Below are 23,541 nucleotides of genomic sequence, written 5' to 3' on the forward strand. Positions count from 1 at the left end.
TAGGTTTCAAGGCCCAGTGGGCTCTGTCCTACCCGATGCAGTAGGAGGATTGTTCTCCTAAAATTTTGTTGAAAATAGTGCTGTGCCATGCAGGAGACAGGATGCAAGTGGTAAGATAACCTAGCATCTTCCCATTTGTAGAACCGGAGCCAGTCAGCCCCAGAGACATAGACTGTCACTCACTGTTTGGGTATGTGCACACTATAGAAATCATGCGGATAACTTGCCGCGTATTCTGCCGCTCGTCCCCACTTTACTCTCCGCCCGTACCATAGACTCCATTCTATGGTTGGGGAGATTCCGCCATGAGCCCAAAGAATGCACAGGTTCACTCTTCTGGGGGATGGCGGAATCCTCCTGACCAAAGAATGAAGCCTATGGGACTGGTGGAACTTCAAGCCGGAGTTTGTGTGTGTGTGTGTGGGGGGGGGGGGGGGGCGAGTGACAGAATTTGCAGCAAGTTTTCCCCATGTACCCTTTCTCTTTTAAAGTGTTAAGCAACTAGCAGGTGTCAGCCCCCCGGGGATTTCCCGGTCCCCTGGTGGGCCAGTCCAATTCTGTACCGGGTCTTGAAATTCTTGATGGTGGCTTTGAGCAGAGGAACTGGATAAGTTTCACACCAGGACAGAAGGCAGAAAATAAGGTTTAAGGGTATAAACCCACACACCGTATAAGCAGCGTATTTACTGCTGCGATACGCAGCAAATACGCAGCAAACATGCAGCAAATACGCAGCAGATTAGATCTAAATAACTGAACACAGCATCAAATCTGTACCAACAAATCTGCTGCGTATTTGCTGCGTATTTGTTGCGTATCTGCTGTGTATACGGTGTGTGGGTTTGTACCCTAAGGGGAATTTCGAGGATTTTACACTGTTAAGGGTACATCATCACAGTGAAGAGAGGCATCAGTATGTACTACTGAAGGAACTTCTGATGACCACTAGTGATGAGCGAATAGTGAGATATTCGAATATTCGATATTCGTATGAATATCCCGCGAATATTCGAATATTCGATCCCATTAAAGTCTATGGGAACAAGTATTCGATTAATAAAAAACATCTATTTGACCATTTGGGGGGTGAAACCGGAAGCTGGGGGATTTGAACGCTTAACGAATATTTATCGAATATTCGCGGGATATTCGTACGAATATCGAATATTCGAATATCTCACTATTCGATCGAATATCTATTCGATTGAACAGTATTCGCTCATCACTAATGACCACTACATAATGACTGCAGCTGAGGGTAGAGTCCCCGCTTATGTCTAATGTCCCTGAAATTATAATTTCTCTTCCTGTAACAGGTGTTTCCACCATATTCCACAGAATTCAGTGATAATCATATGAGTCTCACCTTTATATGACATCTACCAACAGGAATAAGGTAGAGATGAATTCTGTACTCTGCGCGGTCATTGTTGTTTGGACAAACTACCCGGAAGTATAAGAAAACCATCCCATTAAATGGATACCGCCTCTTCTTTCCCGAAGCAGAGGTACGTTGTTTACCAACAGGCGCAACTGGTGAAAATGTGGGATTTTCCAGTACAACATAAGAAGATTCAATTCTAGTTGGGATTTTCAGGGTGAGTTTTCCATCCTTGAAATCGCCAAATTTTATCAGGGATTTATCTAGAAAACCTGTAAGAAATAAATAACACAAGAGTTACCTACAAGAGTAGGTCTTTAAAGAGAAAATACTTCTAATAAAGCGACTCACAATCTGACCCCCCAGCCCCACAAACCACTTGTACCTTCGGATAGCTGCTTTTAATCCAATTCTTATCTGTCCTGGGGTCCGTTCGGCAGGTGATGCAGTTATTGTCCTAAAAACAACTTAAGCCCTGTGGCCTACAGTGTCTGTGCCCTAGGCCTGCGACATCCCTCCGTCCCTCCTTCCCGCCCTCTTCACCATTAGGAATATCCCTAGAAGGATTTCTCCTATTCATCACTTGTCTGAACACTGCACATCTGCTGGATCCTTAAGGGAAATGGGCAGTGTTCAGACAAGTGATGTTTAGGAGAAATCCTGCATCCTCAAGACGCTGATACAGATAGATGCAGGCATGGAATGGTTAGCTGCCTCCTCCACCATTTACCTTCATAGGCTACAGGCCTATCAGGATCACTGTGCAGGCCAATGCAATGTAATGACATCATACTCACCTGCATCTGCCCAGGGGTCCTAGCTTTGGGTGACTTTACAAAGAGAGATTTATCTGACAGATTTTGGAAGCCAAAGTCAGGAACAGACTATAAACAGAGAACAGATCATAGAGTAAAAACTGAGATGTCTCCTCTTTTCAAATTTGTTCCTGGCTTTGGCTTTAAAAAAATGTCAGATAAATCTGTCTGTGTAAAGGTGCCCTTAGTGTCTTATAGGCTACAGCCCTAAAGAGATATGGATCATCATCATCATTGGAATGGTGCTAGGTAAGTATTTTAGTTGTGTAAGTCCAAATACTAATAGTGGGGACTAAAGGGCAGCAATAAGGAGTAAGGGACATTAGGGAGGCACTATTCCTAAGCTGAGTCAGTAGGGGGGCACCAGTACTAAGTGAAGACAATAGGGCACCATTATTTAGTGAGGACAGTGAGGGGCACCACTGAGTAACGGCACCAATACTGGGCAATAAGGGGCATTATTTCTATATAATTGACAGATGAGGTTAAATGTCATACAGAAGTTATATAATGGCAGGTAAGCTGTGAAATTATACTGACCATACAGGGAATACTGGAGGGGTAGAGCTGTATGGACACTATAGCTCTGGCTGTAACTGTACAATATGATCAGTACAAATAACATTTCCTTCACAGATTTTCACAATTAGGATTCTCACCAATGTTCACAGAACAAGGCCGTGTTATCACACTTAGTTATTTAAAGGGGTAGTGCGGCACTAAGAAATTATTCACAAAATAACACACATTACAAAGTTATACAACTTTGTAATGTATGTTATGTCTGTGAATGGCCCCCTTCCCCGTGTTTCCCCCCACCCACCCGTGTACCCGGAAGTGTGGTGCATTATACATACCTGTCATGTGCCGACACCAGTCTCCGATCTTTTGCCAAGGACGTCATCTTCGGGAGGCCGGCCGCATCGCTGCAGCCGTCCCTCATGCCGGCCCCCCTCTGCCGCGTCATCGGCTGCTCAGCCGCGATTGGCTGAGCATAACTGTGCTCAGCGAATCGCGGCTGAGCAGCTGATGTATGCTACTATGCAGCGGAATCCGTGTCTTCTCCCTCAATGTGCTCTACTGTACCCCCTCCCTCCGTCCTATCACACTGCCTGTCTGTCTCTCTCCCCGCCCCTATTATACTTTCTGCCCGGTTCCAAGCAGCGGGGTGAGCGCTACTTATCTAAAACTCACCCCGCTGCGGAGCCATCCCCCCCCCGCCCGTTCCCAGCTGGATCAGCAGTCCCCTAAACAGTCCTGTGCAGGAGCGCTCACCCTCCCCGCTCCTTCCTGGCGGGGTGAACGCTCCTGCCCCATCTCATCTGGTCGCCCGGTCCCTTGGAGGACCGCTCCTGCCCCATCTCATCTGGTCGCCCGGTCCATTGGGTGAGCGCTCCTGCACCTTCTCCATGTGCACCAGTCCTCACTCACTGGACCAGGCGCCGGGGAGCTGATCACTGAGGCGCGGTAAGTACAGCCTCTGTGCCCCACTGCGCCTCAGTGAGGACTGGTGGACATGGAGAAGGTGCAGGAGCGCTCGCCGGGTGAGCGGTCATCCAAGGGACCGGGCAACCAGATGAGATGGGGCAGGAGCGCTCACCCCGCCAGAAGCAAGCGGCGGGTGAGCGCTCCTGCAAGGGACCAGGCATAGGGAGGTGCAGGAGCACTCACCCCGCCGGGAAGGAGCGGGGAGGGTGAGCGCTCCTGCACAGGACTGTTCAGGGGACTGCTGATCCAGCTGGGAACGGCCGGGGGGGGGGGGGATGGCTCCGCAGCGGGGTGAGTTTTAGATAAGTAGCGCTCACCCCGCTGCTTGGAACCGGGCAGAAAGTATAATAGGGGCGGGGAGAGAGACAGACAGGCAGTGTGATAGGACGGAGGGAGGGGGTACATTAGAGCACGGGGAGGGAGAAGACACGGATTCAGCTGCATAGAAGCATACATCAGCTGCTCAGCCGCGATTGGCTGATGACGCGGCAGAGGGGGGACGGCGGCAGGGATTCGGCTGTCCGTCCAAAGATGACGTTTGGCACAAAATGGCGGACGGCCCTCGACACGGATCAGGTAATGTATAATGCACCACACACTTCCGGGTACACGGGTGGGGGTGGTGGGACACGGGGAAGGGGGCGATTCACAGACATAACATACATTACAAAGTTGTATAACTTTGAATGTCTGTTATTCTGTGAATAATTTTTTAGCGCCGCACTACCCCTTTAATTGCAATTACAGAATACAAAGTCTGGAACAGATCATAGATGGAGACATATAGAGAGGAGACTGACTTTTTCCCTTTTCAAATCCGTTTCTATTCAGTAACTGAACGTGTGAACACGGCCTTACAAGATCTCAGCTGTTATATTGGAGGCTACAGGAAAGGTTCGGTAACTCACCATCTAGACAGACGTAATGTGGTAGGTAGACGGCTGACACGCGGCCTGATAGGACTCGTACATTGAATATGGGTCCCAGTAATTCATATCCATTGTCCTGGATCAGCGTCATGTAGTCATCCCCGTACTCCAAGGAATATTCGATAATCGTTCTGGTCTCTACCCCAAACTTTATCCCAGTTTCTTGACAATGAAACATCGACTCCACTTCAACCCTTAAAAAGACAAGATTTTATACAGCTTACGGCTGGGTTCACACTATGTATATTTGAGGCTGTATTTGGTCCTCTTGTCAGGTCCTCATAGCAACCAAAACCAGGAGTGGATTGAAAACACAGAAAGGATCTGTTCACACAATGGTGAAATTGAGTGGATGGCCGCCATATAATGGTAAATAACTTCCATTATTTCAATATAACAGCCGTTGTTCTAAAATAACAGCAAATATTTGCCATTAAATGACGGCCATCCACTCAATTACAACATTATGTAAACAGATCCTTTCTGTGTTTTCAAACCACTCCTGGTTTTGGTTGCTATACAGCCGCAAATATACGTAGTGTGAACCCAGCCTTTGGATACATTCACACATACTGTCAAAACGACAGCGGCTTTTATCAAATGTCCGTGACGTAACGTCAGTTAACGGCTACTGTGATAAAATAATACACGTTCTTTGTCGTTAAAGGGAATCTCTACCTAGGTTTATGCTGCCTTAAACAAGATAGGAAAGATGAACAGATCGGTGTATTACTGACATCATTCTGTTTAGCTGTTCTCCTAATATGCTGGAGAGTAGGATTCTTGTGGCCTTAAAGGGAAATCAGCTGTTTCTGTGTCTCCTATAGAGAATGTATGGAACAGTGTGTTGTGCATTCTAAAGGGAGATTTAAGTCCCCTTTCCCTAGATTGTGGGAGACCACCAGCAGCTGTGCTGTGGCACGGGGTAATGGTACTGATCTTGGGCCTGCTGGTGGGTTTGGTGTCACAGAGGCCAGTAGTGGTAACACCCACCCCCGGACACCCGGCAACCGAACCTTGGTTAGGACAGGTGTGAGGTACAAAGTGTTCATGCAGATGCGGCGGAGAGACGACAGAGTTCCACTTTACACAGCTTGTAAACTTTACTTAAAAAAGGTATCTTAGTGCAAATGGTTACAAAAAGTGCCTAGTGCAAAAAATAATCAATCAATAACAATATTCCAACAGGTAGATCGGTGAGTTGATAGTTGATATAAGAAAACGATAACAGGAGATAGGGACCAGATAGGAGACCCTTGCCTAGTGTACTATGTACTCTGCCGGGATGTGGTAAAGTGTTTGAAGAATCCTCGTATCCTCACGTATGGATGATTCTAGTTATCTCACCTAGTGCCTTCTGCCTCACAGTGTTGGGTTTCCTTCCTATTGGCGTAGTACAAGTCCCAGGTCTCTGCTCTGGGTGGAGCTGGCTTGTTGTGTCCTTCCTAAAAAGCTGAGTGCTTGTAAGTAGAGAGCGGCTTTCTGGCACTGTGCTCTACTGCAGGTCCAGTCTTAAGTTTGTCCGTCCCTTTTGTAAGGTGGTCGATTGTCCTGTTTTGTTAGTCTATCCTTGTCGTAGGCAAGGGTGAAGACTCCCTTAACTCCAGTTTTCTCTAGGGGGGCTTGTCTAGTTACCCATAGTGGTTGGGTATGTAGTTGCGGGAACAACTATATACATGTCCTGCCTGGCTCTCAGCCAGGAACTAACTAACTAAAGGGAAATAATTATTGTAAAAGGGAAGTGTGTGTGCAGCTAGACCTAGTGTTATCTGGAGCTGTGCTGTGAGAGTGTGACATCTAGTGGTTGGAGTAAGAAAACAGCGGCCAACCTGTCCTAACATATGACACTAGAGTTATACAGTCTTACCAAGGTGTAAGAAGAGAAAAACACGTAGTGGGATACTACAGTTGGACCCTCTGTGATGAGCTAGTCATTCCCTAATGTGTCTACTTAACATGTTGGCGTTGTCTAACCTATATTGTGTCTAATAACATATAGACACACTCAATCGGCAAGCAAAAAACAATGCTGTCTAGGTGGTAAACTACTCACCAAAGAAATTAAAAACTACAATATAAATATAGTATCATTGTGCTGGCCAAAAAGGGGAGGTGGGCCAAGAAAACCAATATTGGATCTACCCAGAGGTCCCTCACACTGACCCCATCCCAATTGCTGTCAATATCCCTGTAATGTAAGCAGAATGCAAAAGCCCCAACCTGCCCCAGAACCTTCCCCCAGACTCCTATACAGCCCTACACTGAATGGTGGAATGACTGTCTCACTAAATACAGTCTACCTCTCTATACAATATGTTTAGCAGTATTATATTGATAAAACGCCAACAATAGGCTAGTGGCTACAGACCAACCAAGCCTGCGGGTAAAGAAATACCATCAGTAAATAAAGAAAACCATATATTACATATATCACCAAAGATGTCCCAATGCATTTACACCCTTACAAGCTCATTAGGGGATTGAGATGGTGACAAATTGGTACATGACCCATGGCTCAAGGAGAGCCAGCTATATAGGCGCTCATACATGGAGCAGCCAGTAAGAAAAATGAAAACACAAGGCTTTCATGGCCCAATGTTCTGTATGGCAGTGGAGACATTGCAGGCTGGTAAGAAGACCGATAGTACTAGTTTCTAGTCCTTATTGGTGCCATTTGATTTTGACACCAGGCATCTAACCGTTTCCTTAACATACTGCTCAGTATAAAAAAAATGGGGGGAGGGTAAGCAGATGTAATGCCATGCTGTCGGACACCAGAGGATTAGAGATGAGCGAATTTCCCATAGTTCGAGTTCCTATGAACCTGAACTATCGGCTTCTGACTGCCACTGTCTGCAGCCTCCGTAAACTGGGTGGATACAGCCGGAGGACCGCCTGGAAAACTGGGATACAGCCATAGCCATAGGCGGTCCTCCGGCTGTATCCACCCTGTTCACAGAGGCTGCAGACAGCGGCAGTCAGAAGCCGATAGTTCAGGTTCATACGAACCCGAACTTCGGGAAATTCGCTCATCTCTACTGAGGATGAGAGAAGCCTTAAAGTGAAAAACAATACAAAGTTATCTAACTTTGTACTATGCTTCAATCACCTATCTGCCCCCTTCCCTATGTTTCCCCCCTTAACCCTCGACCAGGAAGTGAAGTAAACTTAGTCTTACCTAATGACTGTTGACCCCAGGCTGCTCTGTGGCAGCCATTTTGTGACAATGATGTCATTAAGAGGGAGGCAGGTCTAAGCCCTGTCAGGCCAGCCTCCCTTTGTCAGATGACTCAGCTTGCTCAGCTCTGATTGGCTGAACAAGCTGTAAGCCATCTAACAGTTCAGCAGAGTCAGTGAATGAATCTCCTTCTCTTTCCTCAGCAGTTACAGGGACCCCCTCCGTCGCGAGTACTGTAAAGCCCCTATTCTACGGGCCGACGGAGAAGAGCACACGAGGGCTGTCAGCACTCGTTTGCTCCTTGTTGCCTGCTCGCTGCCACCGCTAATCCACGCGGCTGCAGCGAGCGGGTGAGTGCGGGAGGGGTCGCGGGGAGGCTGCCCGCCTGATCACTAGATCATCCGGACAGGCTATAGAGGATAGTGGCGGTCTGTTGCCGCTGCTCCTATTCCACGGAGCGATAGCAGCAGATTGCTGCTATATAAGTCGCTTGTTTTTAAACATGTTGACAAGCAAACGACTGCAACAATCAGCCGACATGAATCAGGAAGTAAAGAAGAAGTGAAGACACCAACTCGAGCTTCAGGGACCTGCAAGCAGCAGGAAAATTCAAATTGAAACAGACTATCTTTATAATTGATTTTTTTTTTTTTTTTATCAGCGCCACAGTTGTCCTTTAACCCCTTAAGGACAGAGCCTGAAATGGTCTTAATGACAGAGACAAATTTTATAAATATGACCAGTGTCACTTTATTCATTAATAACTTCGGGATGCTTTTACCTATCCGGCTGATTCTGAGATTGTTTTCTCATGACATATTGTAATTTACATTTCTGGTAAATTGGAGTCGATACTCATAACAAATCTTTATGAAAAAAACCCAAATAATGTGAAAAAATGTGAAAAAATGCATTTTTCCAACTTTGAAACTTTTTTGCGTATACAGAAAGTGGTTATACCACATAAATTATATATTAAATAGCATTAGCAACATGTTATTTTATGTTGGTGGCATTTATTAAACGATCTTTCATTTTTTTTTAGACAATAGGAAGCTTAAAACATTAGCAGCAAATTTCCAAATTTTCAGTAAAATTTCAAAATCAGATATTTTTAGGGACCTGTTCAGGTTAGAGCTGAGGCTGCGTTCACACTATGTATATTTCAGTCAGTATTGCAACCAAAACCAGGAGTGGATTAAAAACACAGAAAGGATCTGTTCACACAATGTTGAAATTGAGTGGATGGCCGCCATTTAATGGCAAATATTTGCTGTTATTTTTTCCGAAATATTACCTGTACCACGAGCCACACCTGAGAGACAGCGGGAGATTAGGGAGGTAAATAAGTGGCTCAAGAGCTGGTGTAGGATAGAGGGGTTTGGGTTCATGGAGAACTGGGCCGACTTCTCGGTCGGTTACAGGCTCTACGGTAGGGACGGGCTGCATCTCAATGGGGAGGGTGCAGCCGTGCTGGGGGGAGAAGATGGCTAAGAGGTTGGAGGAGTGTTTAAACTAGGGACCGGGGGGGAGGGCAACTACAATATAGTAAGTGAAGACAGAGTAGATGGAGAGCTGGGCCTAGATTATGGAACTGGGGGTGGAGCGGCGGGAGGGGTTAGAATAGTCACTAGTGATAAAAGGAAAGGGAATATGGACAAATATATTAAATGTATGTATACTAATGCTCGAAGCCTCACTAATAAAGCTGAGGAATTAGAACTCATAATGGTTGAAGAGAAATATGATATAGTGGGGATAAGCGAGACATGGCTGGACGAGACCTATGACTGGGCCGTTAATATCCAGGGTTATAGTCTATTCAGAAATGACCGTAAAAATAAGAAAGGGGGAGGGGTCTGTCTATATGTTAAATCATGCCTTAAGCCTATTCTGCGGGAGGATATATGTGATGATAATGTGGAGTCTCTTTGGGTAGAAATAAGGGGAGGGACAAAGAATAATAAAATTCTTATAGGAGTGAGTTATAAACCTCCAAGTATAGTGGAAGAATCAGAAAATCTTCTTATAAGACAAATAGATGCGGCAGCGAAGCAGGGGGAAGTCATTATTATGGGGGACTTTAACTACCCAAATATCAACTGGAAAGCAGAAACCTGCAGCTCCAGGAAGGGAAGCGTGTTTTTGGAAATAGTAAAAGATAATTACCTTTCCCAACTAGTAGAGGAACCAACAAGAGGGGGGGCCCTTCTGGACCTGATCTTAACCAATAGGCCCGACAGAATATCAAAAATAGAGGTGGGGGGTCACCTAGGTAATAGTGACCATAACATAGTAAGTTTTCAATTATCCTTCAATAAAATGATTAGCAGAGGGGCTACAAAAACATTAAATTTCAGGAAGGCTAATTTCCAAAAACTAAGAGAGGACCTTGGGAACATAGACTGGGACAATGCCTTCAGAAATAAAAGTACACAAGAGAAATGGGACATATTTAAGAGCATCCTGGGTAAATCGTGTGAACGACACATACCATATGGGAATAAACGTAGTAGAAATAAGAGAAATCCAATGTGGTTAACTACAGCTGTAAGGGGTGCAATAAATGATAAGAAACAAGCATTCAGACTACTAAAACAAGAAGGTAGTGGGGAAGCATTGAGCAACTATAGACAGAAGAATAGAATGTGTAAAACGCAAATAAAAGAAGCAAAAATAGCAACAGAAAGAAGGATAGCCACAGAAAGTAAAACAAATCCCAAAATGTTCTTCACCTATATAAATAACAAAAGACTTAAAACCGAAAATGTTGGTCCCCTCAAAAATAATCTGGGTGTAATGGTGGAGGGGGAAGAGGAAAAGGCCAATCTACTAAATACATTCTTCTCTACTGTATTCACAGAGGAGAATCCCATAACAGACGACATGACTAGGGATAATGTTAATCCTCCCATAAATCTCACCTGCCTAACACAACAAGAAGTGGGAAGACGCCTTAAAAACATTAAAATCCATAAGTCACCGGGCCCAGAAGGTATCCATCCTAGGGTTTTGCAAGAATTAAATACTGTGTTGGACAGACCGTTATTCCTATTATTTAAAGATTCTATTACGACAGGGATTCTTCCACAGGACTGGCGCATAGCTAATGTGGTACCAATATTCAAGAAGGGGTCAAGGAGTGATCCTGGAAACTACAGGCCTGTAAGTCTAACATCTATAGTAGGTAAAGTATTTGAGGGGATTGTAAGAGATGCTATACTGGAGTATCTTAATGAAAATAATCTTATGACGCAGCACCAGCATGGATTTATGAGGGATCGGTCCTGTCAGACTAATCTGATCGGCTTCTATGAAGAGGTAAGTTATAGACTGGACCTGGGGGAGGCTGTGGATGTTGTGTATCTGGACTTTTCAAAGGCATTTGATACTGTGCCGCATGAAAGGTTGGTCTACAAAATGAGGATACTGGGACTCGGGGAAAACGTATGCAAATGGGTAAGTAACTGGTTGTGTGATAGAAAACAGAGGGTGGTCATTGATGGAACATATTCAGATTGGGTTTTAGTTACTAGTGGGGTACCACAGGGGTCAGTGTTGGGTCCACTTCTTTTTAATATTTTTATTAATGATCTTGTAGAGGGGCTACAGAGTAGAATCTCCATTTTTGCAGATGATACTAAACTGGGTAAAGTAATCAGTACAGAGGAGGATAATATCATATTACAGAGGGATTTGGAGAAGCTAGAGGCTTGGGCGGAGAAATGGCAAATGAAGTTTAATGTGGATAAATGTAAGGTTATGCATTTGGGCCATAGAAATAATAAATACAGTTATGTGCTAAATAATAAAACACTGGGTAAAACTACTTCCGAAAAGGACCTGGGGGTATTGGTGGACAGTAAACTCAACTTTAGTGATCAGTGCCAGGCAGCAGCTGCCAAGGCTAATAAAATAATGGGGTGCATCAAAAGAGGTATAGATGCTAAAGATGAGAACATAGTTTTGCCTCTTTATAAATCACTGGTCAGACCACACATGGAATACTGTGTACAGTTTTGGGCACCGGTATATAAGAAGGACACAGCTGAACTAGAGCGGGTGCAGAGGAGGGCAACAAAGGTCATTAAGGGAATGGGTGGGTTACAGTACCAGGACAGGTTATCACGCTTGGGGTTATTTACGCTAGAAAAAAGACGTCTTAGGGGCGATCTGATCACAATGTACAAATATATGAATGGACAGTACAGAGATCTTTGTAGTGGTCTTTTTACTCCTAGGTCTGTAACAATGACAAGGGGGCATCCTCTACGTCTAGAGGAAAGAAGATTTCATCATCAGCATCGACGCGGGTTCTTTACTGTACGAGCGGTAAGACTGTGGAACTCTCTGCCACATGATGTTGTCATGGCTGATTCATTAAATAAGTTCAAGGGAGGCCTGGATGATTTTCTTGAAAAATATAATATTACAAGTTATGGGCATTAGATTTCTGGTGATACGTTGATCCGGGGATTGTTCTGGTTGCCATTGCAGTCGGGGGAGGGGGGGGAGTTTCTCCCTGTGGTGGGGCGTTTGTCTTCTGCCCCATAGGGGTTTTTCGCCTTCCTGGATCAACACAGTAGGATTTTCCTAGGTTGAACCTGATGGACTCTTGTCTTCTTTCAACCCTGTTTACTATGTTACTATGTTACTATGTAACAACGGCTGTTTTATTGAAATAATGGCCGTTATTTACTGTTATATGGCGGCCATCCACTCAATTTCAACATTGTGTGAACAGATCCTTTCTGTGTTTTTAATCCACTCCTGGTTTTGGTTGCTATGAGGACCTGACATGAGGACCAAATACAGCCTCAAATATACATAGTGTGAACCCAGCCTTACCTTTTATTCACACGTTGTAAGAGTGCGGCTGTATTTGCGGCTGTAATTGTGCGGCGTTATTTTTGGTGGTTCGTGTGAATGCTTGGAAGTATAGGATATGCGGCTGCACAGTGCACACTATGTCTGAATCTACGGCCCTATCGTAAACGGACCCGTAAAAAATGAACAAGACCATTGTTTGCGGCTGAACATGCGGCCGAGGATTGACAGGCGGTCCGTATGGAGTACTTCAAAAATAGCCGGCAATGATGCCGAATGCCGATGCCTCTAATAGTTAATATATTAAATTACTAAAACACATTTTCTTTGTAATCAAGACACTTTCGTTGTTCAATAATTTATTTCTAACGAATCCATTATTTTGCAATTAAATATACTGTTAAAAAAAATAGATATATAAATAAATGTATATTTATCTATATATTTATTTTTTGACAGTATATTGAATTGCACAATGATGGATTTGTTAGAATTAAATTATTGACCAACGAAACAGAATTTATTTCCACGAAAATGTGTTTTCTTCATTAACCCTTTAAGGACGTGGACCATTTTCGTTTTTACGTTTTCGGTTTTTCCTCCTTGTGTTTAAAAGGTCATAGCACTTGCATTTTTCCACCTAGAAACCCACATGACCCCTTATTTTTTGCGTCACTAATTGTACTTTGCAATTACAGGCTGAATTTTTGCATAAAGTACACTGCGAAACCAGAAAAAAATTCAAAGTGTGGTGAAATTGAAAAAAAAACGCATTTCTTTTATTTGGGGGAAATGTGTTTTTACGCCATTCGCCCTGGGGTAAAACTGACTTGTTATGCATGTTCCTCAAGTTGCTACGATTAAAACGATATATAACATGCATAACTTATATTGTATCTGATGGCCTGTAAAAAATTCAAACCATTGTTAACCAATATACGTTCCTTAAAATCGCTCCATTCCGAGGCTTATAGCGCTTTTATCCTTTGGTCTATGGGGCTGTGCGAGGTGTCATTTTTTGCGGCATGATGTGATCTTTCTATCGGTACCTTGATTGCCCATATACGTCTTTTTGATCGCTTTTTATTACATTTTTTCTGGATTTGATGCGACCAAAAATGCGCAATTTTGCACTTTGGGATTTTTTTGCGCTGACGCCGTTTACCGTACGAGATCAGGAATGTGATTAATTAATAGTTCGGGCGATTACGCACGCGGCGATAGCAAACATGTTTATTTATTTATTTATTTGTTTACTTTTATTTAAAACCTGGGAAAAGGGGGGTGATTCAGACTTTTATTAGGGGAGGGGGCTTTTTACTATTAACAACACTTTATTTTATTTTTTTACACACATACTAGAAGCCCCCCTGGGGGACTTCTAGTATATACACTTGGATCTCTCATTGAGATCTCTGCAGCATAGATATGCTGCAGAGATCCATGAGATCGGCACTCGTTTGCTTTCGGCTGCTGCAGCCGAAAACGAACGAGTGCCGAGCCGAGGACGGCGCCATCTTGGACGCGTCCCCGGCCGGCATCAGTAACGGAGATCGCTCCTCCGGGACAAGGTCCCGGAGGAGCGATCTCCCCCACTAGACACCAGGGAAACGTTGCCTCCGGTAATCGGAGGCAGCTGTCAACTTTGACAGCTGCCTCCGATTAGCTAATTAGCGGGCACGGCGATCAGACCGTGCCCGCTAATAGCGGCGGTCCCGGGCTACTCGCGGCACCCGGGATCGCGGCACTTCAAAGCGGGGCCGCCGCGCGGCCCCGCTTTGAAGTGCAAGTGCGGACATATGACGTACCGGTACGTCATATGTCCTTAAGAGGTTAAATATTAATTAGTACAGGAAGCTCTATAAGCCGTTAATTCATATTCCCGGCAATAGAGCTTTCTGTACTAATCATCACTTTACTTTAATTAAAACATCAAATGTTTCTTCTAATTATGTTATGACAATAGCATTATTAGAAGAAACATTTAGAATTATATGTGCGCTCAGCTGATTGGCTGAGCGCACATATAATGAGCCGGTCCGCAGTACAGTGACTTCATTGTGCTGCGGACCAGCGAAGAGACAACATCGGGACATCGGATGGTGAGTATAGAGCTCTTCCCACCCCCTCCCTGGCACTGCACCCCTCCCAGCAAGGAAGGGGGGGTCAGTTAACCCCTTCCTTGCTGGGATGGGTGCAGTCTGACATCAGTCTGGCCCCCAGGGGGTTAAGGGGGATGCAATACATCCTCCCTTAACCCCTTGGGGGTCAGACTGTAAGCAGCGATCTGTAAAGATGCTGCATACTGTAAGGAGCACAACACCGCTCACAATGATGGGTGTTGTGCTCCTGTTTGTGTGTTTTTGTGTGTTTCTCCCTTTTTGTTTTTCAGATATCGGTATCCTGGGGATTACGTCGGATTCCATGGACTACGTCGATGACCAGCGGTTGTTCTTTGAATTTTTATAATAAAATGGTCAATGAGGGGTGTGGGGGTGTTTTTATTTGAATAAAAAAATATTTTAAACTTGTGTCTTGTCTTTATTTCTTTACTTTATAGACTTAGTAGTGGAAGCCGTCTAATAGACGGAATCCATTACTAAGTTGGGGCCTAGTGTTAGCCGGTATAAAATGGCTAACACTAACCCCCTATTATTACCCCAGTACCCAATGCCACCAGGGGTACTGGGAAGAGCCGGGTGCCAGTGGTCCCGGAGCGTCAATATTGGCGCTCCTGGACCGGGCGGCAGCAGGCTGGTAAGATTTAGGCTGGGGAGGGCCTAAACCAATGGCTCTTCCCACCCTGGTGTTACCAGGCTGCTGTCGTTTGGTTTTTAACCCGGCTGGTTATAAAAATAGGGGGGACCCTATGCGGGTTTTTTTTTAAATAAATAATAAAAAAAAAACGCATAGGGTCCCCCCTATTTTTATAACCAGCCGGGTTAAAAACCAAACGACAGCAGCCTGGTAACACCAGGGTGGGAAGAGCCATTGGTTTAGGCCCTCCCCAGCCTAAATCTTACCAGCCTGCTGCCGCCCGGTCCAGGAGCGCCAATATTGACGCTCCGGGACCACTGGCACCCGGCTCTTCCCAGTACCCCTGGTGGCATTGGGTACTGGGGTAATAATGGGGGGTTAGTGTTAGCCATTTTATACCGGCTACCACTAGGCCCCAACTTAGTAATGGATTCCGTCTATTAGACGGCTTCCACTACTAAGTCTATAAAGTAAAGAAATAAAGACAACACACAAGTTTAAAATATTTTTTATTCAAATAAAAACACCCCCACACCCCTCATTGACCATTTTATTAAAAAAATTCAAAGAACAAACGCTGGTCATCGACGTAGTCCATGGAATCCGACGTAATCCCCAGGATACCGATATCTGAAAAACAAAAAGGGAGAAACACACAAAAAACACACAAACAGGAGCACAACACCCATCATTGTGAGCGGTGTTGTGCTCCTTACAGTATGCAGCATCTTTACAGATCGCTGCTTACAGTCTGACCCCCAAGGGGTTAAGGGAGGATGTATTGCATCCCCCTTAACCCCCTGGGGGCCAGACTGGTGTCAGACTGCACCCATCCCAGCAAGGAAGGGGTTAAGTGACCCCCCTTCCTTGCTTGGAGGGGTGCAGTGCCAGGGAGGGGGTGGGGAGAGCTCTATACTCACCATCCGATGTCCCGATGTTGTCTCTTCGCTGGTCTGCTGCACAATGAAGTCACTGTACTGCGGACCTGCTCATTATATGTGCGCTGAGCCGAACAGCCAATCAGCTGAGGGCACATATAATTCTAAATGTTTCTTCTAATAATGCTATTGTCATAACATAATTAGAAGAAACATTTGATGTTTTCATTAAAGTAAAGTGATGATTAGTACAGAATGCTCTATTGCCGGGAATATGAATTACCGGCTTATGGAGCTTCCTGTACTAATTAATATTTAATGAATAAAACACATTTTCGTTGAAATAAATTCAGTTTCTTTGTTCAATAATTTAATTCTAACGAATCCATCATTGTGCAATTAAATATACTGTCAAAAAATAAATATATATATAAATATACATTTATTTATATATATATTTATTTTAACAGTATATTTAATTGCAAAATGATGGAATCGTTTACATTTAATTATTGAACAATAAAAGGGACTTTATTACAACGAAAATGTGTTTTATTAATTCAATATATTAACCATAAGAGACATCGGCTATAGTGCAGAGGATCGCAAACCCCGGTAATAGCGATTCATGTAAACTGTTTCCCTGCTTTCCCAGATGCATCCAGAGGTGTTTCCATCACTTTCTTAACATTTTATTTGTTATTTTTAGTTGAACCAGATTTCCAAGTAAATGACCGTATGTTTTGAGCCGCATGTCTATTTTTTCCCACGGCCGGAGTTTCACCCGCACCTTTACAGCCGCATAAAAAATACAGCCGCACAGTTACAGCATGTGAACCCAGCCTTAAAGTGTATTTGAGGGGCCTGTATGTTAGAAAGCCCCACAAAGCACCCCATTTCAGAAACTGCACCCCCCACACTCTGCAAAAGCATATCCAGAAAGTGTTTTAACCCTTTAGGGGAGTCACAGAAATAAAAGCTAAGTGTGTAAGAAATTTGAAACTTTTAATTTTCTGTGCAGATTTTATTGTAATCCAATATTTTTCATAATTATAAACTTATTACCAGAGAAATGCACCCCAATATTGATTTACACACATAAGCCTCAGATATAAGGGAGCGCCTAGTGAATTTCAACGCCTCCGTTATATTTGGTCATGTCTGACTGTACCACTTCAGGTTGGCAGAGGCTCTGGGGTGCCAAAACTTAAAAAACACCCCTAAAGGGACACCATTTAGAAACTACACCCCTCAAGGAATGTAACAAGGGGTGCGGTGAGTATTTGGACCCCACAGGTGCTTCACAGATTTTCCGAACAATATGGCGTGAAAAAAGAAAAATTTATTTTTTACACTAAAACGTTGTTCTAGCCTTGAATTTTTCATTTTCTTAAAGGGATAAGAGGAAAAAAAAGACACAAAATGTGTAGCGCAGTTTCTCCCGAGTACGGAAATACCCCACATGTGGACATAAAGTGCCAAGCGGGCGCAGGACGAGCCTCCAAAGGGAAGGAGCGCCAATTGGCTTTTGGAAGCTGAATTTCACTGGAAAGGATTTCAAGGGCCATGTCGCATTTACAGAGCCCTCGTGCTGCCAAGACACTGGAAACCCCCCACAAGTGACCCCATTCTGGAAACTACACCCCTCAAGGAATCTAACAAGGGGTGCAGTGAGCATATGGACCCCACTGGTGACGGGCACAAATGTGGAACAATGTGACGTGAAAGTAAAAAATTTCATTTTTTCACTTTCATGGCACAAATGTGCCCGTCATCAAGGGGTCCATATCCTCACTGCAAAACCTACCTCCACTATCCAAATGGCGCTCCTTCCCTTTGGAGGCTTGCCCTGCGCCCACATGGCGCTTTATGTCCACATGTGGGGTATTTACGGACTCGGGGGAAATTGCTCTACACATATTGTGTGTTTATTTCTCTTTTAACCCCTTGTGAAAATGATAAATTCAAGGCTAAACCAACATTATAGTGTAAAAAATGTAATATTTGATTTTCACGCCACATTGTTCCACATTTGTGGCCGTCACCAGTTGGGTTCATATGCTCACTACAGCCCTTGTTACACTCCTTGAGGGGTGTAGTTTCCATAATGGGGTCACTTGTGGGGGGTTTCAACTCTCTTGGCAACACAGGGGCCTTTTGAATGCAACATGGCCCCTCGAAATCCATTCCATCCAAATCCAGCCTTCAAAAACCAAATGGCGCTCCGTCCCTTCGGAGGCTTACCCTGCACCCGAATGGCGCTTTATGTACACATGTGGGGTATTTCCGTACTCAGGGGAAATTGCTCTACACATTTATTGTTTTTTTTTATCTTTTAGCCCCTTGTGAAAATGAAAAAATCATGACAAGATTAATGATTTAGAGTAAAAATTTTACAAAAATTACACTAAATGTTGGTCTAGCCTTGATTTTCTCCATTTCCACAAGGGGTTAAAAAAGAAAATGAACACAAAACGTGTAGGGTAGTTTCCCCTGAGTACGAAAATACCCCACATGTGGGCATAATGTGCCATATGGGCACAGGGCAAGTCACCAAAGGGACAGAGCGCCATTTAGAGGCTGGAATGGAGGATGGAGGCCATGTTGCAATTACAAAGCTCCTGTGCTGTCAGGACAGTAGAAACCCCCCACAGGTGACCCCATTCTGGAAACTACACCCCATAAGGAGACTAACAAGGGGTGCAGTGAGGATATGGACCCCACTGGTGACAGGCACTTACATAGAACATGTGCCGAGAAAATAAAAAATACCATTTTTTTCATTTTCACGTCCCAAATGTGGCCGTGGCTTTGTAATTGCATCATGGCATCCTCTAATGGGAATGGCGGCCATACCTTCTTAGCTGGGAAAAAGGGACAATTCTAATTTATTTGGGGGTATTAGGCCAATTATTAGTTTATAAGGTTGGAAATGACAGGTGTCCATCAAATTCAACCTGTATTGATCCAGAGGAAGGCAAAAAACCCCAGTGAGGCAGACGACAGTAGCCTCATCACAGGGGAAAAATTCCTTCCCGACTCCATAATGGCGATCAGAATAATCCCTGGATCAACGTGACCCCTGAAATAGGAATAAGGGACAGAATTTAGATAATGTAGAACCCCAATGACGTGTAGTGCGCCTTGGAGCGATCCAGTATGCAGAGGCCGGGGGGATCAGGGGATCCCCGTTACCCCACACTCTGCACTTCTGGGGTCTCCCTTCTCCAGCGTGGGGGACGTCACCTGGAAAATGTTGTCCTGGTGCGATACGGGGTCCTTCATATCCAGAAGTGCTGGGTACGCTCCATTGCTGCTAAATATTAGGGCGCTATTACTACTTCTGATATTTACGGATCGTGCCGCAAGCTACAGTAGCTCGGGCAGCGAGGGACCGGAAGAGGGGGTCCTGGTATAAAAGTTATCCCCGTACAGGTGGTGACCTTTATCCAGCAGTGGGAAGATCAGTTCCCAGACGATCTCCCCACTAACTCCGAGGATTGGGGGGAGGGGGCATCTGGGGGCTGGATTCGGGTGTCCCTTCCTACATACACTCGGGAGGGTACGTGCACACTGCGGAATGGCGAAGGATAACCCTTCGTGCATTCCGCAAGTTGGCACCCACCGGCGGACTGATGCAGGCGCACGTCTCCGTCCGTGTCATAGACTCCATTCTATGCCCGGGCGGATTCCGCTCTCCGTCCAACGTGTTCATTCTTTGGATGGACGACGGATTCCGCCCATGCATAGAATGGAGTCTATGACACGGGTAGAGACATGCGCCCGCATCAGTCCGCCGGTGGGTGCCAGCTGCGGAATGCACGAAGGGTTATCCTTCGCCATTCCGCAGTGTGCACGTACCCTAAGGCTGGATTCACACGCTGTAACTGTGCGGCTGTATTTTTTATGCGGCTGTAAATGTGCGGGTGAAACTCCGGCCGTGGGAAAAAATAGACATGCGGCTCAAAACATACGGTCATTTACTTGGAAATCTGGTTCAACTAAAAATATCAAATAAAATGTTAAGAAAGTGATGGAAACACCTCTGGATGCATCTGGGAAAGCAGGGAACACAGTTTACATGAATCGCTATTACCGGGGTTTGCGATCCTCTGCACTATAGCCGATGTCTCTCATGGTTAATATATTGAATTAATAAAACACATTTTCTGTCTAATAAAGTCCCTTTTATTGTTCAATAATTAAATGTAAACGATTCCATTATTTTGCAATTAAATATACTGTTAAAATAAATATATATATAAATAAATGTATATTTATATATATATTTATTTTTTGACAGTATATTTAATTGCACAATGATGTATTTGTTAGAATTAAATTATTGAACAACGAAACTGAATTTATTTAAACGAAAATGTGTTTTATTCATTAAATATTAATTAGTACAGGAAACTCCATAAGCCGGTAATTCATATGCCGGCAATAGAGCTTTCTGTACTAATCATCACTTAACTTTACTGAAAACATCAAATGTTTCTTCTAATTATGTTATGACAATAGCATTATTAGAAGAAACATTTAGAATTATATGTGCGCTCAGCTGATTGGCTGATCGGCTCAGCGCACATATAATGAGCCGGTCCGCAGTACAGTCACTTCATTGTGCTGCGGACCAGCGAAGAGACAACATCGGGGTGAGTATAGAGCTCTCCCCACCCCCTCCCCAGCACTGCACCCCTCCCAGCAAGGAAGGGGGGTCACTTAACCCCTTCCTTGCTGGGATGGGTGCAGTCTGACATCAGTCTGGCCCCCAGGGGGTTAAGGGGGATGCAATACATCCTCCCTTAACCCCTTGGGGGCCAGACTGTAAGCAGCGATCTGTAAAGATGCTGCATACTGTAAGGTGCACAACACCGCTCATAATGATGGGTGTTGTGCTCCTGTTTGTGTGTTTTTGTGTGTTTCTCCCTTTTTGTTTTTCAGATATCGGTATCCTGGGGATTACGTCGGATTCCATGGACTACGTCGATGACCAGCGTTTTTTTAATGTTTTTTTTAATAAAATGGTCAATGAGGGGTGTGGGGGTGTTTTTATTTGAATAAAAAAATTTGTAAACTTGTGTCGTCTTTATTTCTTTACTTTATAGACTTAGTAGTGGAAGCCGTCTAATAGACGGAATCCATTACTAAGTTGGGGCCTAGTGTTAGCCGGTATAAAATGGCTAACACTAACCCCCTATTATTACCCCAGTACCCAATGCCACCAGGGGTACTGGGAAGAGCCGGGTGCCAGTGGTCCTGGAGCGTCAAAATTGGCGCTCCTGGACCGGGCGGCAGCAGGCTGGTAAGATTTAGGCTGGGGAGGGCCTAAACCAATGGCTCTTCCCACCCTGGTGTTACCAGGCTGCTGTCGTTTGGTTTTTAACCCGGCTGGTTATAAAAATAGGGGGGACCCTATGCGTTTTTTTTTTTTAAATAAATAAATAATTAAAAAAAAACGCATAGGGTCCCCCCTATTTTTATAACCAGCCGGGTTAAAAACCAAACGACAGCAGCCTGGTAACACCAGGGTGGGAAGAGCCATTGGTTTAGGCCCTCCCCAGCCTAAATCTTACCAGCCTGCTGCCGCCCGGTCCAGGAGCGCCAATTTTGACGCTCCAGGACCACTGGCACCCGGCTCTTCCCAGTACCCCTGGTGGCATTGGGTACTGGGGTAATAATAGGGGGTTAGTGTTAGCCATTTTATACCGGCTAACACTAGGCCCCGACTTAGTAATGGATTCCGTCTATTAGACGGCTTCCACTACTAAGTCTATAAAGTAAAGAAATAAAGACAAGACACAAGTTTACAAATTTTTTTATTCAAATAAAAACACCCCCACACCCCTCATTGACCATTTTATTAAAAAAAAGATTAAAAAAACGCTGGTCATCGACGTAGTCCATGGAATCCGACGTAATCCCCAGGATACCGATATCTGAAAAACAAAAAGGGAGAAACACACAAAAACACACAAACAGGAGCACAACACCCATCATTGTGAGCGGTGTTGTGCACCTTACAGTATGCAGCATCTTTACAGATCGCTGCTTACAGTCTGGCCCCCAAGGGGTTAAGGGAGGATGTATTGCATCCCCCTTAACCCCCTGGGGGCCAGACTGATGTCAGACTGCACCCATCCCAGCAAGGAAGGGGTTAACTGACCCCCCCTTCCTTGCTGGGAGGGGTGCAGTGCCGGGGAGGGGGTGGGGAGAGCTGTATACTCACCCCGATGTGTCCTCTTCGCTGGTCCGCAGCACAATGAAGTGACTGTACTGCGGACCGGCTCATTATATGTGCGCTGAGCCGATCAGCCAATCAGCTGAGCGCACAAATAATTCTAAATGTTTCTTCTAATAATGTTATTGTCATAACATAATTAGAAGAAACTTTTGATGTTTTCATTAAAGTAAAGTGATGATTAGTACAGAAAGCTCTATTGCCGGCATATGAATTACCGGCTTATGGAGTTTCCTGTACTAATTAATATTTAATGAATAAAACACATTTTCGTTGAAATAAATAGTTTCGTTGATCAATAATTTATTTCTAACGAATCCATCATTGTGCAATTCAATATACTGTCAAAAAATAAATATATAGATAAATATACATTTATTTATATATCTATTTTTTTTAACAGTATATTGAATTGCACAATGATGGATTCGTTAGAAATAAATTATTGACCAACGAAACTGAATTTATTTCAACGAAAATGTGTTTTATTCATTAAATATATTAACTATTAGAGGCATCGGCATTCGGCATCATTGCCGGCTATTTTTGAAGTACTCCGTACGGACCGCCTGTCAATCCACGGCCGCATATTCAGCCGCAAACAATGGTCTTGTTCATTTTTTACGGGTCCGTTTACGATAGGGCCGTAGATTCATACATAGTGTGCACTGTGCAGCCGCATATCCTATACTTCCAAGCATACACACGAACCACCAAAAATACCGCCGCACAATTACACCCGCAAATACAGCCGCACTCTTACAACGTGTGAATCGAGCCCCCATCTGTAAGTGTACCCTGAGGTGTTCTCACAGAGTTTGTAGAATTTCACACCATACCGTCATCTCTTATTGGGACGGTACTGGCGGAAAAGACGTGTCTGGGGGGCAGCGTACGCTACGCTACCCCAAGACACGTCACTGGATGATGAGGATGAATGGAGGAAAGAAGGATCCCCCCCATTCATCCTCACTGGCTGTTTCGGTGTCGGAGGCAATAATAACGTATCCCTCTGACGCCGAAAACACCCTGGGGGGTTATACG

At 44.5% G+C, this 23,541-nt stretch overlaps 1 protein-coding gene across 1 annotated transcript in view; it reads right to left on the bottom strand.

Annotated features, from left to right (window-relative positions):
• Positions 1-23,541, bottom strand: part of LOC138801872 (NACHT, LRR and PYD domains-containing protein 1a-like) — a 210,511-nt gene that overhangs the window by 96,858 nt on the left and 90,112 nt on the right. The window contains exons 7-8 of the mRNA XM_069984970.1: positions 4,593-4,807; positions 1,367-1,653 (exon numbers count right to left, since the gene is read on the bottom strand). Coding sequence (XP_069841071.1) covers positions 1,367-1,653; positions 4,593-4,807 — 502 coding nt within the window. The remainder of the gene's footprint in view (positions 1-1,366; positions 1,654-4,592; positions 4,808-23,541) is intronic.

The sequence above is a fragment of the Dendropsophus ebraccatus genome, chromosome 9 (assembly GCF_027789765.1).
Source record: "Dendropsophus ebraccatus isolate aDenEbr1 chromosome 9, aDenEbr1.pat, whole genome shotgun sequence".
Lineage (NCBI taxonomy): Eukaryota > Metazoa > Chordata > Amphibia > Anura > Hylidae > Dendropsophus > Dendropsophus ebraccatus.